This window comes from Mya arenaria, chromosome 3 (assembly GCF_026914265.1).
Source record: "Mya arenaria isolate MELC-2E11 chromosome 3, ASM2691426v1".
Lineage (NCBI taxonomy): Eukaryota > Metazoa > Mollusca > Bivalvia > Myida > Myidae > Mya > Mya arenaria.
Window position 1 is genome coordinate 28,704,884 of NC_069124.1, and position 20,052 is coordinate 28,724,935.

Consider the following 20,052-nt stretch of genomic DNA (forward strand, 5'->3'; position numbering starts at 1 on the left):
GGAGTTACCGCCATTTACCAGACAATAAAACAGCCGCTCACTGGAATTTGATCCTTGTATTAGTGCTCACAAATCAACGCCTTTCATAAAAAAAAATATTAAAACAAAATCTGATGTTACGTTAAATTTCACAATATGAAAAAAAACTACCGTACCATATTCACTTATTTATCCATTATATTTCCATTATCTGACATTACCATTAACTATTTCATACTGATACAACAAACTTTAAACATTTATGAAAGTGTCGTAACAAGAGAGCACCGTTTTGCGGCCCGATACGCCAATGATTCGATATCTATAATTATGTTGTTTTGTACATTGTGAAATTAATTTGAAGTGTTTAACTAAACCTGGTATGCTGGGCTGGAAGTAGAGGTTAGCATAATGATGGTTATCACGTGCTGCTCCTCAACAAGAGACCAAAACTCTTCCAGCTGCTCTTCACATGGTGATTTACATATCAAAAACGTGTTATTTCCGGAAAAGCTCTAAAATATTCACATTCAAAATAGCAATGCATCTTATACTGGTAACACCTGAACGAATAAACTAGTGGAAAGGGAAGTTGTATATGTTTGAACGCTAATAATGGATTTCGTGTTTTGGCGAAAGGCGTGTTGTTATAAATAACATTGAAATGAGAAAATGTATTTATTTATTCTTCATGACATTTGCATTGGAAAATACATGTTATGCTAAAGCTAGCTTATTAAATGAGGCAACGTTGACTGTGTACCGCACATATCGATCGCATTAATATATATGAGTAATATAGTACATTAGTTCGATAAATACTTACTGGCAAAATGATTGCGCCGAGCTGTTGTGTAAAATTCGAACCACATTTCTTCAATTTCGGGCTGTATGCGTCGACTACAAATAACGGATTTTGATAATATTACTGCGTTTCACAGATGTATCTTTTTATGTTTGGTTATATATTTTTAAAGAGATATCACGATGGACATAGAACATATTAAACACACATTTAACGCATAAAACTCATACTTTCTGAAGTAATTATTTCCATGTTTCCATAAACTGGTTCATTCTGCACCTGCTCGGCTTCATTTGTAAGACTTGTTTCAATCAACTGTAATACGTTTGTATAACAACAATAAAAACCGGTACTTGTAAGTAGCAATGAAACGGATCTAGGTTTATATAGTTGAGCTAACACACACGAACTGAACTTATAAAACACAAGGAACCTTACAATAAAATCAATAGCCTTTAACAAGTTCCTTACTTTTTAAATTGTTTTTTTAAAGAACCCCAAACAGTTGCTACCATTCATTATTAACTTAGTGGTAAAATCATCCCACCTGAAACTGCTTTACCAGCCTTGACTGTTCTTCTCCAGTTTCTCTTGCTATCATGAAGGGATGGACATTTTCAAACTGTCTATGCCAGATGTGATCAGTGCCCATCAGCAGAGCTTCGGCAAGTGCTTCATGCAAGTATATATACTGATCCTGTGGAAGAATTATAATACATTTACATAACATGGTCTTACATTCCAGGACATATGGCTCAAACCAGAACTTGGGGATTTTGACATTTCAGGAAACTCAAGCTTTCAGGACTCTCCCAAGTCTCTTCGATGTAAATTTAAATACCACATCAGATGGCAAAACAACTCGCCTTCTACGCAAATAGTAACATAAACATGTACATTTTTTTTAATACGAAACAATCTACAGAGACACGCCTGTAAGTGTTAAACCATTATCTAATATGGTTAAATGCCGACCTTTGTCTGAACCATGTTGACTCGTTGCCGCCTCAGGGCTTTAACCATCTCCAAAGGTTTAACACATTTTTCAGTCTTTGCTTGTTCTACAAGGTTGTCAAGAGCAACGAACGTTCCCGTCCGCCCCACACCGGCACTTTAAATATAAAATTCAATTGTTTAGACAGACAGTTCATTTTGAAAGGTCAATGTCTAACTATTGTGCTGTAGAACACATGCTTAGGTCTAATTATAGTTTAATTCTTCAAACAAAATGACGTGTTATTTTTTTTACCTGCAGTGTACTATGATCGGGGAATTTGTAGACTGTGTTTCAACAACATTTAAAAATTCAACCAGACACCATCCATTGTCAGGTACATCTTTATCCGGCCAAGCTTTAAAATGATACTGTTGAATTTCCCTGGGTTTGCATTTGGCCTGGAAAAGAAGTAACGTAGTAAAGGTCACTGAAACCATGAACATAAAAACGTGTGAGAAAAGCACTTGATACAATAACAAAGAATTTTAATTAGTACTCCTTTAAATATAGGAACAAACCTTTTTGGCAATCAATGTTCTTATTTCATAATCTCGGAACTTTTTCACAACAGTTATGGATATGTCGATTCCGCCGAAGGAGCAGGTTTGGTCCATTTCTGGCCAATATTGAAGACACTTTACCTGTAAAAGAGTAAGCAACCTGTACAATGGACTAATTTGTCGCATTGCAAACGTTAACATAAAAGTAATCAGAACATTATGTAATAGGAAATATGATATTAACTGAAATTATCCACGTAAAATGATAATTGTGATTGCGAAAAAAAACAACATCTTACATGATTTGACATGTTTAGAATGGCAAAGATGCTTTCAATATTTATGTAAAATATAGAGACATAATAATAAAAATGGAAACTTTCAATATAATTTATAATACCAGTTTTAATTGGCGCGGTTTAAACTTTCTTATTGATATTTTTATAAAACATACTACCCAGTACGTTTTTAGCAAATGCTTATGGTGTGGTATTGTTTTAGTATAATTGAAAAAATACACTATACAATAAGTTACACAATCATTGACAAACAACTTATCAGAGCGTTATTGAAGTTGATTTTACCGTCGCCATTTCAATAAGGTTCGTAAGCATTACAATCTTTTCTACATTCTCTTGCCAGACCATTCGCCAGAAATCGTCGATCATATTATTCGTTGGACCTTTACAAAATAATAAGAGAATAGACGAAACATTAACATATTCCTTTTTTAGTAGTCATTTATTCCAAACATCCACTGTACATGAGACAACAATATTATATGAAAACAAATATCATAAGTTTTGAAATAAATATTATTTTTTATCTGACCAGAACTTGAATGATAACTGACATGTAGCCTAATGTGGTTGTCAATTGATGAAACATCATATAAAATAGTATTCGTGTATTACCTTGAGAAGCGATAAACTTCCGAGCTTTGCAGTAACCCTGTCAAGACAAAATAAAAACAATTGTATCAGTAAGTGTAATGAAATATACTGTTAGCTTCTAAATTTGTTACATGTTTATAGCAAGGAGCATCTGATTTGTTGAATTATTTTAAGATAATTGAATAAGTTTACGTCAATGTAGCTCGCATTAATGTAATCGCAGTCGCCATCCCTTTCCTTCTGTAACGGCACACGAGAGTGGTCATCTAAACATAAAAAGATAACGTATGAGTGACAGGACAATAGTTTAATTAGTTGCAAAATATTTGTTTCCGTCTAGAACAAAGTCCATATCTTTCTCACCGAGGTAATTTAAAAAGAAACTAGTTTTCTTTAAGACGATCAAACTTTCCACAACCTATTTGGTGTATAAATTTAGAAGAATGAAATCCGGGGTAACGAGAATTATGAGAAATTATATATTAAGCCACATAGTTACGAATGTATCATTATCATACTTCAACTAAGAGTGTATAAGTATTTAAGTATAATGTTGCTATGTTCAATTGAAATGTTTAGAAAATATACATTTTCAATCAGGCTTTCTTATCAGTTAAACATTTCCCATTTGCTTTTTTAAGGCATCACATCTTCCTCTTCTATTTTACTTTAATTTTACTTGCATATCGATATCTGCAAAAGTACACCTGTATCTTTTCTTTACCTTGCATTAATAGTTTTTCACGCTTCCATTTAATGCATGCACAAATGACATATTTTGGTATACTCAAGTTTTGTTCAACACTAGTCTCTTTTATTTTAAAGGTAATATATAGTTTTAAGTATTACTCGCCTATCGAGACTTACATGCATACATCTCCCTGTATCTATTCTTTCCCTTGTATTCTTCCCTTCCAGCCACTTCGTGTTTATGAACAAGCCCTGTTGGAAGCTTCTGTGGGCCGGAAATGGAGGATTTGTTATTTATGAATATCATCGACAATTATTATTTATCTAGGATAGTGCTTTCTGATTTGTTTTAATATGTCCAGCAAACGATGCCACATGACAAGATGTTAACACTTGAAACAATAATCATAGACAAAACAAGAATGTATTATCACTACTTCAACACGCACACGCACACACACACAAACGCACACACACATACGCGCACACACACACGCACACGCACACGCACTCGCACTCACACACACACACACGCTCACTCTCACACACACGCTCACGCTCACGCACACGCACACGCACACGCACACACACACACACACACACACACACACACACATCCGCGCGCGTTCTCTTTCACATACACACTAAGCTTTACGGCAATTATACTAAGCATCCTATATTTAATGTTAAACCTTTTATGTATATTTCTCACAATTCACATACCCCAAAGTTTATCTTTTTATATTTTAGTAAAAGCTTTTTTATAGATATGTAGTACTTTCTAAATTGCCACAATACATATAACTTATAAGGACTGTAAGTCAACCTTTACCATTATAGTATTATACAGACAGCCAAATTGATAATAGCATTTTTAATAACGATGGGGAAAACCAATAATAAAGAACAATCTTACACACTTGTGCGCATGATATGATTTATCCTAATGATAATACAAATTACAACTGAATTAAACAAACGACATGACTACATACAGCACAATTAAAACGCGATTTTATAGCTTACTATAAACTCGTCATTGAAGTGTTGGCCTCTTTTTTTCTTATTCTCCCTGATGTAATCCCAAAGATTGTGAATCTGTATGCCAGGTATGTTATTTTCAAACACATAGTAATTTACATCCGTGTCCTTGGTGCGTTCAGCTGAAATATGTTTGTTTTGTTTTATACTCTAACATGGAACAGTATGTGGTAAATGTGTTTGATCCTGGCATATTTAGATTTGCTTCTGAAAGTGAGATCCTAAAACATAATTTTAATTTTGAAAGTGACTGTGATAATGAAAATGTTAAACATAATATATTTGTGTGTTTTTATTGTCTCTTTTAGAACGATCCTGTAGACTTGCCAATCTCGTTTAAATTCAATATTAATATTCACTAACTTTCTGATGGTTTTGCAGGACTGCGCTTTGAAGATTGTGAAATGGTTTGCATTTGTGTATCAAACTTCAACTTTTCGTAAGTTGTACTTATTTGCGGCTTTCTGAAACAATAAAAAAATACTCGTGGAATATCAGTCGTCGTTATTTAAAAAGTTAAATTGAATCATAAGTAAAACTCAGTAATTACAGAACATAATCAGATTGACCATGGCTTACCGAGGTATTCTTCTGTAAATGAAAAATGTCACACCAACTATTGCAGCGACACCACAAAGAGCTCCGATTACCCCTCCAGCAATTGCACCGGCGTTAGAAGCTTTTTGATCTCTTTGACCGTCAGTGAGGGCTGAAACATTTATTGTTACCAAAATACACCGAACTGAAGTGTCATTGAACATAACAGTTATCGAGGATACCAAATTATAATAACATATTCACTCAATAGTAAGAATTACTTTTTTTTATAAAAGCCATCTATAGGCACCGAGAGTCCTATATTACATCATATTAAAAGAGGGTATAGTATTAGCATTTCCACAAACTTTATCCAATCAAAATACAACATTATATTTAAGACTTTTTGTCCAAAACAAGGTAATCTGTTGACCCGTTTTCTTCTGATCGAGAAATGTTTCAAGATGTGCTTAATAAACCAAATTAAACATGAATTTAAGAAAATGAGGTACGTAATTATGGATCGTGTACACATTTTGCGAAGGGACATCAGCTGTTTGGCATTTTTCAAAGAACAAATACTTATATCCGAATAGAAACATATATCCAAGAAGTCCTCTGAGTTTTGAAAAGTCGCCTTGTGGTAAATGTTATATTAACCTTTTGTAAGAAGAAATGTTATCTTATTGAAACATAGAATGCAGTTTACGTTCTAGCTAATCTTTACACGAATCACAGCACCACTTTCCGAAAGGATTACCGGAGATGAGACTTTGAATACATGAATGTCGATAAGTGATTTATATAATTCGGTACAGTCCATTATCATCTGCGACAAATCGATGTGTTGACATACCTATTGTAGACCAGACGCCAGTTGAAATATTTGTAATATTATGTCTCTATACCGGTTTAAGTTTCTTAACAGGGTGTTTATTCAGACAAATACATTAGCTTTGAGTTTGGAAGTTTATTAATTGTGCCAAAAAGAAAACGCATTTACGTTGTACGTAGTTCTAACCAAAGATGTTGGTCTATGTCTATGATTTTGATTCAATGCAGTTCTAGAACGAAAGACTTTACATCGATTACAAATATACCATCTTGTGGATCAGCGTTTATCTCTTCTATATTTGACATGCAAGATAGGGTCACACCAAGTCGAGGTGGTGAGATTTGAGAGCCTAAGATCCGTTGAAGCATGAACAGCGATATTTTGTAAGTCTGAAAACAGTATCTCTATCTCTCATGAGAATTAAAAACATATTGAAGTTCTAACGTCATCTTGGAAATATATCATTTTAATATTTATAATTATTTGAATATTTATTTAAGATGTTTTTGTAATATGGGCCTTGTTGTTATTTTTACGTTTATCACGATACACTACAGTTGTTTATTCAGACCGTTTTATTCTTGTTATTTGTATAGTTTACAATCATAAATGGTCATGTATTATAATAAATACCATTTATTTTTTTATAGTTACTTTGATTTTTTTTTATTGAGTCTTGTGTCAGACTTGTCATAACTTAAAACATATAACCTTAAATTTATAATCGCTAGTGTTACAACACCCCTGACAAAGGTATTCCCAAAATCGTGGCATATAGTTATTTGATCATTTGTCCGTCCCAAAGGTTTCCGATAGATATCTGAAGAAATATTTGGCCCAGGATTCTTAAACCTTGTATGTAGGTAGGTCATGACCAGCAGATAATATCTTTCAATTCTGAGATCGGGTGGTCAAAAGGCAATGTCAAAGTAACCTTAGGATAACCTTTATTTGAAAAATCGGTTTACGATCAAAATATTAAGAACGCTTAAGTTCAAGATTCATAAACAATCTAGGTAAGAAGGTCAGGACCATTATATGAATTCTATTGATTTTGAGGTCAGTGGGTCAAAGGTCAAGGTCGTGGTGACCTTCAGTTGAACATCGGTTTACATTCAATATCTTAAGAAAGCTTTGGCTCTGGGAACTCAAACGTGGTACTTGTAGTTTGTTTGGTCATGACCCGCAGAGGAATACGATATCCCTTGAGGTCAGTGGCTCAAAGCTCAAGTTGGTGGTCACCTTAAGATGAAGGTCGGTTTCCGATTTGAATCTAAAGAACGCTATGGCTATATGTGACCTCAAATTTTGTAGGCAGGGTGGTCATGACCAGCAGATGAACCGTATCGGTAACGAGGTTAATGGGTCGAAGATTAGGGTCGTTGTAATCGTTAACTGAAAATACACAGTTTATTATCAATAATTGAAGCACGCTTAGGTCTAGAAACCTTGAACTTTACATTCAAAGTCGCGAATACCTTGAGCTGAAAATCCTATTTCGTTCAATAAATGAAGAATTTTGTATTTATAGTATGTATACATAAATAAAAAATAAATAAAAGACGTTTAAGAAATCTCATTCTGTATGAGTGAGTAATAACAAATATATATCAGTAAAACATTAGATTCAGTGGCATTTAATTGTTCTAGCTGGACAGTAATAAACGTGTTTTTTTTCCACGTAATACTTGGATGTTAACACAGGTATTTGACTACGGCGAGGTTGTTGTCAATTGATACGCACTACTCCGCGCTGTTATATCAATTTTGATTATATGCTACTACTCACTATCTGCACAAGTCGTTCCATTGAACCCCACATGACAGCCGTTCGGACAAATGCCAGATACTAGTGTTTGAAAATCGGGCCATATTTGCTATCGATAATCGAATCGAATCGGACCAAGCATTTCGATTTACTATCGGACAATAATCGAAAGTTCATAATCTCAGTAACAAACAAATACATTCTTTAAACATAGTATCATCATGATTATTCAAATGGTTAAACCTGGAATCAGTACGTGTGCTGCTATAGTCATGCTTTTTGCAACAGTAAGTAAATTTCCATAACCTTTTACTGTCTTTAATAACTTATCAAAAAAACATTACAACACAACACATTCTTAATAATTACACATCAATTGCAAAATGATGCACACACTTACATCAAGTAAGTTATTAGCATTTTATCCATGGAAAGCATATTAAATACATGTGAACCAGCTTTACATTCAAAAACCTGTTATATTAAACATTTCATAAGAATATCATAATTTCATAAACTTTCACAAAAAAGTAAATTAGTTAATCAAGGGCAGTAATGTCAGGTGCGTCCAGGCTTCCCTGGTTCATTGTTTGGGGTAAAAAACATCCTCGATTTGATGAATATAAACATTGTTTTTAATATGTTAGAACGATTATATTTGGAAACGACCTTGTGCACCGAACGAAGAGCAATTACTTGTTTACGATGGCGCTTGTTTTAGATGAAAATCATGTCTTTATTAAAATATCTCGTGAAAACGATTCACGTTCTTACTGGGCAACTGTCTCACTCAATACACTTTATTCTTCAAAACTACGAGTTTATACTGTTCTCTTAGTATTAAGCTCATCCGATAATTTGTTTTGGTCAGCGAAGGGTAATATCATCGTTTTCCGAGTGCTGATCGCAAGTTTTGGAGATAAATCTGCACATTTAAGAAAATTCTTACTAGTTCATTCTGTACATTTCTAGAACCCATGTTCATCCCAAATCTTGTATATCTATGGCACACTAAAATAACAATTGTTTTATCCTCATCGTTGTAAGTGTACTATAACATGTATAAGAAAAGTCATTTTGATAAGGACCTCAAAACTCCCTGCTAAAAGAAGAATTGTCATTACATGTTGGCGGTTATATATAACAAGGGAGACACTGTTAATCTTTAATTGAAATAATTGTTTACTTAACTTGTGATGAACTAAATTTAACACGTTAAATTGTTGACTGTCTAAACTCTTCACCTGACTTGCTTGATTCTGTCCATATTCGAAGTGACTTTTACCTTTCATCTGTGAAATAAAATGCTTTTCCGCGCCTCTCCCTATATTTTATTGAACTTATATTATTAAAGATAAATTAAGTTTGTATTATATAGGAAAAGAAAGAGAGGGAAGAAAGAGAAGGAAAGAAGATATGGTAAAGAGGGAAGTAAAAGAGGAGAGAAGGGGTAGAAAGATTGGAGAGAGAAAGAGGGGAGAAGGGAAGGGGAAGAAAGAGAGGAGAGAAAGGGAGGGAAGAAAGAGGGGGGGAAGGGGAAGACAGAAAGGAGAGAAAGATTGGAGAGAGGAAGAGGGGGAAAAGGAAAGGGAAGAAAGAGAGGAGAGAAAGAGGGGAAAAAGAAGAGCAAAGGGGGAGGGGAGAAAGAAGGGGAAAGACAGAGAGGAGAGAAAGGGGAGGTAAAGAGGAGTGGAACAAAGAGAGAAGAGAAAGGGGAATGGGAAAGAGGAGGGGGAGAAAGAGAGGATAAAACGGGAGGAGAGAAAGAATGGGGTAAAGAGTGGAAGAAAGAGGATAGAGAGGAGGGAAGAAAGATAGGAGAGAGATATATGAGTTGGAAGGGAATTGAGAGAGAGGAGAAAGAGAAGAGAATGTGGTAAAGATATTGTTGGAGGTATGGGAGAGATACAGGCGAAAGTGTTAAGTGACAGGGGGAAGAAGAGTGAAGAAGGAGATAAGATACGGAAGTTGAGAGGTTGAAAGCACATTAGAAAGTCTTTGAGATTTAAGAAGAAAAGAGAGGAGGGAGTGTAATGGGAAGATAACGCCTTTGAAAGGGAGGCAATGATAAGAAAGTAATCAAGATTTAATAGATCTCGAAACATGTGCGACCACATACACATGTACGATGGAGGCTCAAAGAGCCAGAAAGAAAGACAGAGGAGAGGAGACAGATCTCGTACCATGCACGATCACAAGTACGAGCGGTGGCTCTGAGAGCCAGACTCGAGAACCAGCACCGCTAGTTCCCGTACAAATTCATCCAAGATTTGAAACCCTGGGATTTTATCATAACACAAAACTTGAAGGCTTATATGGCAGATTTATATTACATTGCCGTGGAAACGTTATTTGTATCAATTCATGCAGTGGTACGAAAAAACAACATGTTATAATATTAGATTTTAAGAGCTTTATACTGGAATGACAATTCTTCAAAAATGAGTTAATTGCCTTATTTTAGCTATTTAGTATTATTTGATGCCTTCCGTTTATTGCTTATTCAGTCGATTTATATTATTATTAAATATTCTATAAATAAGTGTATTATTATAATAACAATAAAACATAACATCACAATAAAAGGTGCGAAAATATGGCCATGAAAAGATTACTGTTAGTTGTATACCGGCAGAAAATGATAGATTAACTCTTGAAATATGAAGAGTTCTAAAACACTGCCGTAAACAGTGCGACATGGAGGCACCACGCCGCCGCATACAGTATGCGGCAGACACATCACTGCATTTAGGTCGCGTAACGGTGCCCCGCATAAAGCACCATTTGAAATACTTAAACACCGTATGAAGATGTTCGTTTTATTTATTTTTGACTGTTTTGGGCAAATAGTTGATACAGTTTTGGGCAAATAATTGATGCAAACATGAAGGAAATGAAAATGAAATATAGTGGCCGAGAAACTAAACAATAAATTTGCTTAGCCTAATGCAGAAAATGCATCATTACAGGAAAATGGAAATGATATTTGTAAAGAAATGTCCTAATTTCATTATGAATCGAAATTGGAAGCCAAAATTGTGAATTTTTATTTCACTTCATATCTAGCAAGCTTAATTAGATACACTAGTTGTGTAAAACTCGGGGGATTCCTGTGTACAATCCTTCCATGCAAAAGGTTACCACGCTCGCTGAGCCTGAATCTGAGACTTTTTGTGATGATCTAGCCGTGCAAGACTTCGGTGGCAACCCTTGAGAAGCACGGCTTCCTCGTTATTGAAGGTGAATCATGGCTACCTCGTGATCGTAGGTGAATCGTGGCTTCCTCGTGATCTAGGTGTCATGGCTTTTTCGTGACATTTACTCGTTTTTTTTACCACAAAACAAAAATACGTAGTTACCGGAAGTAACAATAGCGACATCGATTGTGGACAACCACAATCGATTGTCGCTGACATAGCATTGTCATCGACGATTTATCGATTGTACACGATAATCGTTTCATCACTACCAGACACCTTTTCACAAATACCACTAGGAAGACATTTCCCGCTTGACATGGTACAGTTCGTGCCATAGTCCCCATCTTTACATGCTCTATACGATGAGAATAAAAGTGTATTCATTGGCCACAGTGACCCAATATATCGACATATCAAATACATCCCTACAAGAGCACAATCAAGGCTACATATAGACTATGATTAATCAACTATTACATATTTGGCAAGATACAGAGGCAATCACGGTACCAGACAATTGAAGACAACATATGTCAGAACTCGCTCAATATTGACCAAACTCGGCCAATATCAACAAAAATCGCCTAATATGAGTTTCCTCCAATTTGATTGGCTACAAAACTCGCCTTATATAGGATTTGAGAAATGAGTCATTTTCATTGGCTGTCGAAACTCGCCTACTATGAGAAATACGATGGAAATTAATTTTAAAGGTAACCATTTTGTTTTCCGTTTCCGACTGTTTTGAAAATTTTGTGCTTCGTATAAACCTATTTGGATGATTGAACCACTTTGTACGGTTTGATATAACAGTTGTATTAAACCCATTGGTGGATTTTACGACTATAATGCTTTTGAACGCCGATAAAATGGACGCCGAAGGTAAAACATTTGACGTATTGGCAAACGATTTACAAAATGAGGACGAAAAGACATGCTTCCTTATAATGCACAGTGCTTTATTCATAAGTATGTGCAATGTCACTATCAGAATGCATGTCAAAATCAGCAAAGTCAAGTTTAGAAAAGCAGACACCATGAATGAATAAGGGATAAATACGGCTTCAATGTGAACTAAAGGTAAGTTATAAGAATGTTTTTAACCAAAATGGTAATAGTTAATAGTTAATAAATAAAATACTTATTAATTAGGTGATTTCATATTGGCCCTGTTATTTGTCCTCGGTCAGCTGTATTTGCCTTCACCCTATCGGGCTCAGGCAAATAAGCTAACCTAGGACAAATAACAAGGCCAATATGAAATCTCCTAATTAATAACATTATATTACATTTCGTTTAGACTTGTTATGACGCGTGAATTAAAAAAGTATACTGGAAATGCATTAGGTCAAACGCATGTTCAATTGAGCGTGCTTACGTAATTGCAATTATAATTATCCGACCTTATTGAATGATGAAATGTCATCTTGATAGTATATATTTATGGAGGAATTCATTCCTCAGGACAATAATATATTGTTAACATGCATTTTAAATGCAAACTCGCACTACACAAAAAAAACATCATCCCCCCTTCTCGAAAAAGTGTAACAGGCTTAAGTAGATTATTTCGTAAAGCCAACTAAATAAAAATTAGTTAATCTTAATTATCTGAAAGATGAGTTTTAAGTAAAGTCTCAAAATTGTAACACTACACAAATTTTACCAAAACAAAAAGTGAGCTCAGCTTGATAATGTTATAAGTGACTTAAGATTTTTCGTGAAATCGGGGCCTCATTTACAAACAAAAGTTTAATACTTACGAGTTTCACACCCATGGTCTATCAGGAAATCATAGCCAGGCTTACATCCAAGGGTGCACATCCCACTTATATGTTGACATTCTTCAGCAACACACTGTTGACTGCAATTGCTAGAGCATTTGTCGCCATAACTGCCGGTTGGACATTCTTAAAAACATGAATCAACCTGTTTTTTGTGTCATGCTTTTAAAGATTATATTACCTCTAACATATTAAACTACAGTTTTGCGGGTTGAGTTAGTCATATGTCGGCGGCGTCAAATGCGATGGGGTCATTTTCTGATGATAAACAATGTACTTACAAAGTTGAGGAGTCTAAAAGTCAAACACAAAGGGATTACTTTGTTTGTGGCGTCGTCGCAAACTTCGTCTGCGACTGTGGTGCTGCATCTTTGTTTCTGATCATTTACATATTAGGATATTGTTGCAGAGTCTTTGCGTTTAGTGAACAAAAACACGACGACGACGAGGGCGATGACAATGACACCGGACGAAGTAATTCCTGTGTATCCATCATGTTGTGCTGGCGACATATTTATACTAGCTTAAAGGTCTCAATTCTAATAAGATACACTGATCTGGTTGCAGGATCTTTAAAGTTATTTGAAAAAGTAGAATTTGAATTAATTGGGACAATAAGCGAAACCAAGTTTCAAATACTTATGTCACATTTATCTCCAGTATATCCTTTTGCACAGCCGCCTATGCAATGGACATCAGTTTTGTTACATGGTGACAGTTTACATTGCCCACACCGCGTTTTACAATCATCGTAGAAACCAGCTTTGTATTTTGCAGTGGATACACAAAGGTGATTTTAAACTTTTCCCTTTTCAGTAGTACGTACAAATAGAATATCTCATTTGTTGGAAAATATATTTATTTTTGGAAAATCATTCAATACAAATATACTGTTAATATGATATACATGTCGTTTTTAATCTTTGAAAATGCCTTTTTACTAGTTTTAACCCTTTAAATGTTGATTAAGTTAAATCTTCGAAATAATGTTTCCTTCGACAAAAAAGGCCTTAACGAACTAGAAGTTAAGCTAATAAAACAATAACCAATTGAGCAGTTTGCGCTTATCGTATGATCATATCCTAGTTTACATCTATACAGACAGGAACCATTCAGGGTGTTGCAGTTTACAGTTTTGCAATACTGTGAACATTCTGTGCTGCAGTTTTCTCCATAGAAGTCTTGTGAACAAGTTTTCATAGAATTGTACAAAACAGCTCATAATTGACAGACTATCATTGTATTATGATAAACATTAAATTATGTACTAGGGGGTACATGTTAGTGAGATTGTGTATATTTATGTCAGTCGTTTTACTCTGTCAAATACCAGACACCTTGTATGAAATATGATTTGAATGATATTGGCCGCGTGACAAGGTAGTGTTCGTTCCATAGTCCCTATATGTATATGCTTTATCAGCAGAGAACAAACGTGTTTTTATTAGTGCTAAAGTAACAAGCTAAATAGACATATCAACATGGTGTTCAGCGAATACATCCCTATAATAGCACAGGCCTGGCTGCATAAAAAGACAACACTTTGTTGATGCAAGGCATAGAAGGAGCCAAGCGCAAGATTCCTTAATATGTTTTTTGACTTTTTTCTTGACACAATAAAATAACAGTGGACATGCATAAGTTCATACGCATGTACCATTTGTCATGGTATAGGTTTATATTTTAACTTAATTATTCATTTCTGAAGACAATAATTTATTGCCAACGTGCCAATGTGCTCTCCGCAATAAAACCATTGTCTCGTTTACAGAAAATAATATATTGTAACTTACGAGTTTCACAGTAAGGGTCTTTCAGAAAATCATAACCAGGTTTGCATCCAAGGTTGCACAACCCGCTGTCATGGTGACACTCTTCAGCAATACAGTTTCGACTGCAATTTCCAGAGCACTTGTCGCCATAACTGCCGGAGGGACATTCTTAAAAACATAAATCATTCTGGACTTTTTGTCACGTTTTGAAGTTTTATCAACTCCTGAACCTTAGACCATAGTTTTGCAAATTGAACATGTCATATGGCGGCAGCACCGAGGGCAAAATTGGACAACTACTAATAAAAAACAATTTTCATACAAAGTTGAGGAGTCTTTAAGTCAAACACATTAGGGAGAACTTTGTTCGTTATGCTGTCGCACGCTTCGTCCGTGACTCTGGTGCCGCATCTTCGTTTCTGCAATCTAATAAGATATTCTGACCGGATTGCAGTAAATACAAAGTGCTTTGAAATATGTAGAGTTTGAAAAAATTGGTACAACAAGCGATACCAAGTTTCAAATACCTATGTCACATCTATCTCCAGTATATCCCTCTGCACAGCCGCCTATGCAATGGCCATCTGTTATATTACATGGTGGCTTTTTACATTGCCCACACCACGTTTTACAATCATCGTAGGATCCAGCCTTGCATTCTACATACATGTTTGATTTAACATAACAAAGAAACCTATCATTTGCATTTCAATTCATATATATATATATAGAGAGAGAGGATATTATGCTGGTGACCACGTCGAGTTGGGTGTGTAAACAGGTATCCATCGAGACCGCATGTCTCGACGGATACATGTTTACTAACCGAACGAGAATTGATGCAGGTCACCAGTAAAGCGTTTTATCATAATATTACATTTATTATATACCTGTCTATCTAATTATTCATTTTTCATTTTTCGGTTTCAATTCGATTTAAATTTACCGCCATCTGTCAAATGTCAAAATAGTAAATGGCATGCGCGTATGAATGTGTTACGTACATTTGTATATTGAAGTCAAGGGAGGCTACTACAGCAAAACGAAGTCAGAATTTACAGAATTCACTTTATTGAGCAAAAAAATAAGAAAATATTTGATATATAAGCAAAAGTAACAAATAGCTAATTCGAAAACATATATTAAATGTCACAGCACGCACACACACACACACACACAAAACGGTACTTATTTTACGAGTATACACTAATCGTCATTTTCTGTAGACGTAACGCGGCCATTTTTTAACTAGGTGAATGTTCGTGGGATTTTTTGACAAACTTTTTATGCAGAAATGAGGGATGTTCGTGAGTCAATCACTATTTCTATCGATGACGCGTTTTCGCCTTTTTCTTTCATTGGCGAACTGCTCATGTTATGATATTGCTACAATTTAAGAACTTCATAATGGCAAACATCTAGTCGTCGAGATAGATTCGAAGTGTTCTCTGCTTCGTGATTATCTTCATGTTTCTTTGAAGAATCATGTTTCATCCTCATAATACTTTGTAGAACCATGTTCCTGAATATTTACATGCTTCTTGATCGTGTGTAAAGTTAGATAATTTTATGTATTATATATTTCATATAAAAGCTGATAAGTAATTCCGAGACTACACTCGGTTCTCGCATGATACGGAATCAGAAAATGACAGTATGGTGATACAGTTGTTTTAATACGGCGTGCTGTATTTTTTCTGTTGGATATGGAAAAGGATATTGATAGGCATATAATAAATAATATACATAAACAAATATATATATATATATCCTTCTTTAGTACGAGCAAATTAAAGTCTCTATATTGGGAATTATAGTAATGTTTTTAAAATAATATGTTCCTTTAAAATTGTTAAAGTAAATGGTTTCTTTGAAATAATGGCCTTAACAAACAAAGTTATACTGATAAAACAATTACCGATTGAGCAGTTTGTGCTCATTGTATAATCATATCCAGGTTTACATCCTTGCACACAGGAGCCATTCTGCGGGCTGCAACTGTCGTTTTTACAAGCCTGTGAACATTCTTGGCTGCAGTTTTGTCCATAGAAGTCTTGTGAACAAGCTGTCATCAAATTTGACAGTATCGGCAAATAATTTACATAATAGTATTTTATTTTAATAATTAGGTGGGTACACATGATTTCATTTGCGAATATTTAAGTCAGTTTATTTTAATCTGCTCCTTTTAGAGCAAATGCTAGCTATCATGTCACAATTCGCTGCAATGCATGGTACAGTTTGTGCCTTAGTCCCTGACTTTAAATGCTTAATAAACAGGGAACAAGAGTGCATGCATTGGCGCAGCAGTAACCATATATAGATATACGAACATGGCGTTTAGCTAATACATCCATAAAATATCACAGTTCTGGCTTCATAAGGTGTAATAAGGCATTTTGTAAATGCATTGTTAAGAAGGAACCCAGCGAAGACTTTCTTGGTACGACTTGTTATGACGAGTTTACTTTAGACAAAAATGAAAAACAGGAAATGCATTAGATCACACGCATGAAACATTCATACGGCATTGTGATAATCTACCCCTCGAGCGTCCTTGAATGAAGGAAAATTCTCGTGGTAATAAATAATTATATTTCAGATGAAGAATTCATTCATCAGGCCACTAAAATATACTGTTAACGTGCATTATGAAAGCAAACTGTAATCTCCTTAAAGAAACCATTATCACATTTACAGAAGAACTTCCTTAATACTTACGAGTTTCACATTTAGGGTCTATCAGGAAATCATATCCAGGCTTGCATCCAAGGTTGCATATCCCGCTTATATGTTGACATTCTTCAGCAATACATTGTTGACTGCAATTTCTGAAGCACTTATCGCCATAACTGCCGGTGGGACACTCTTAAACACATGAAATTCCTTGAATTTTGTCACGCTTTTAAAGTTTATGCTACCTCTTACACCTAAAACTATAGTTTGGCAAACTGAACGCGTCATTTGTCGGCAACATCGGAAGTAGTTGGGAATATCTACTGGCCATAAACAAGGTGCATACAAGGTTGAGAGATCTTAAATTTAAGTCCGTGGTGTTGTCAGACACTTCCGAAGAGTCTTCGGAGTAACATGTTTCTTACGTTAGAAAATTGTTGGAGAGCCTATACGCTTAGTTAACAAGACCATGACAACGACGAGGGTGTCGACAACGACATGCTTTGCTGACAACATAAACATACTAACTTTTTCGTCTCAAATATAATAAGATCAACTGATCAGATTGCAGAAAATTTAAAGTTCTTTGAAATATGTAGAATATGAAATAATTGGTATGACAAATGATACCAATACTCAAATACCCATGTCACATTTATCTCCAATGTATCCTTCTTTACAGCCACCAATGCACTGGCCATCAGTTTTGTTACATAGTGGCTGTTCACATTGCCCACATCCCGTTTTGCAATCATCGCATATATTATTATAATTTTTTAATTAAAGATACATTTTGTCAGTTTTTAACGTTGTATGCATATATTTATTCTTTAATCGAAGAAATAAAATACAATACCTCCTCTTGCGGAAAACGTGTTTATGTTAAGAACCATTATAGTATAATGAGCTCTTTTACGACTGTTTTGATAACAAAAATACTTTACCCTTTTCCCGGAAATTTCGTTTGACTAGTTATAATGATTTTCAATATTGATTAAATTGGATGTGCAGTCAAATATTTTCTTTGAAAACTCGACCTTTTAGAACTGGAATACTCTGAGCATAAGTAAAACTAGTAAAACACTTACCAACCGAGCAGTTTGTGCTCATAGTATAATCATATCCAGGTTTACATCCTTTGATGCAGGATCCATTCTGTGGGTTGCAATCGTCGTTTTTACAATGCTGTGAACATTTTTTGCTGCAGTTTTGTCCAAAATAACCAAGTGAACAAGCTGTCATAAAAAAGGAGAGAATAGTATCATTTACAATATAGTGCGATAAAAACCTAAGATAATATACTCAGGACGTACAGGTAAGGTGTGCCTCTCAACATGTTTTAATTTTAAACACTAGGCCCTGTTTTTTCATTGTAGTTTTGGGAGTTTTGTTCAATTTGTACGTAGAAATAATTGAATATTCCTCATAGAAGATGATGTTTTTCCACGCATCCGTCATATTAAGTCATTTTAAATTCAAATCACCGGACAAAATGACCCCAAGCGTAATTTAACCAGCCAAACTTCGTTCATATCCCTGATAATTACACTAATCGTGCAATTCATTCCTTGAATAAATAACGCATTTATCAGCTACATGTTTAATGGTACTTTAATCTAATATGTTCAAAACAATCCCGCAATTAATTGCTTAATTTACACCAATAGCTCATTATTTTATTCAAGAATTGTTTAAAAATACTTTATTTCATTGAAGAAAACATTACAGTAATTCTTCCTCACCCATCCTGCAACTAGAACGACCCGACTGTTACCGGAAACAATTTATCAAATGACGTCACAATAACGCGGGAAGAGATCAACCACTTGAATTTACGTTTAAACATGAAATTGAAAATAATACATTGAAGATATCATAAACTAACACTTTCTAAAATGTTTATTTAAGCTTTTCGGGGCCTGCTGACACAATACCAACATTATCAAGATAAATACTTTTTAGTTTTCATGTATATTGTTATGCGATGAGTTTCGATCCGAACATAACGAAGGATGTTGCGTGCATCGGTGATAATCGCAATTTCCGAAAGGCGGTTTATTTAAGGAATGGAGGGTGAGGTGTAAATATAGGAATTTAAACAACAGTTACTAACCGCCTATTGTTTTAGCACAGACTTCAAAAATACACATTTTTGTAAGATTTTTTTTATTATTCATCAGTGATGTATACATGTATAGTATTTATTTGTATATTTCAATCATATTCACGCTATATACATTTATAACATACCTTTCGGCGAAGAAGTGATATAACTCAATGCAATATTGTTCATATATAACTCGAGTGATAATTATGCATGTTAGGTAACCGCATCACAGAAAAACATGTTCATACGCGCTGTCAACTTATTATAGTTTTGAAATGAACTCATTTATTAAAGTCGATCCAAATAAACACTCATTTGAAATCTTCTATATAAAGTTAAATTGATTGAAATTATATTTTTAGAGAACATATTTAAATGTATGAATTAGGTATATCATCGGTGCCAAACTGACCAGATTCACATGTAGATGAATACCATCCCGGCTCACACTCGTTGCAATTGCCAGTA

At 34.7% G+C, this 20,052-nt stretch overlaps 1 protein-coding gene across 1 annotated transcript in view; it reads right to left on the reverse strand.

Annotated features, from left to right (window-relative positions):
* Positions 1-350: 350 nt before the first annotated feature.
* LOC128225925 (receptor-type tyrosine-protein phosphatase epsilon-like) overlaps positions 351-20,052 on the reverse strand; it is a 37,388-nt gene continuing 17,686 nt past the window's right edge. The window contains exons 4-14 of the mRNA XM_052935819.1: positions 18,566-18,712; positions 4,891-5,027; positions 4,042-4,129; positions 3,367-3,440; positions 3,196-3,232; positions 2,866-2,963; positions 2,300-2,422; positions 2,034-2,179; positions 1,760-1,895; positions 1,332-1,481; positions 351-494 (exon numbers count right to left, since the gene is read on the reverse strand). Of these exons, the coding sequence (XP_052791779.1) occupies positions 351-494; positions 1,332-1,481; positions 1,760-1,895; positions 2,034-2,179; positions 2,300-2,422; positions 2,866-2,963; positions 3,196-3,232; positions 3,367-3,440; positions 4,042-4,129; positions 4,891-5,027; positions 18,566-18,712 (1,280 nt within the window). The remainder of the gene's footprint in view (positions 495-1,331; positions 1,482-1,759; positions 1,896-2,033; positions 2,180-2,299; positions 2,423-2,865; positions 2,964-3,195; positions 3,233-3,366; positions 3,441-4,041; positions 4,130-4,890; positions 5,028-18,565; positions 18,713-20,052) is intronic.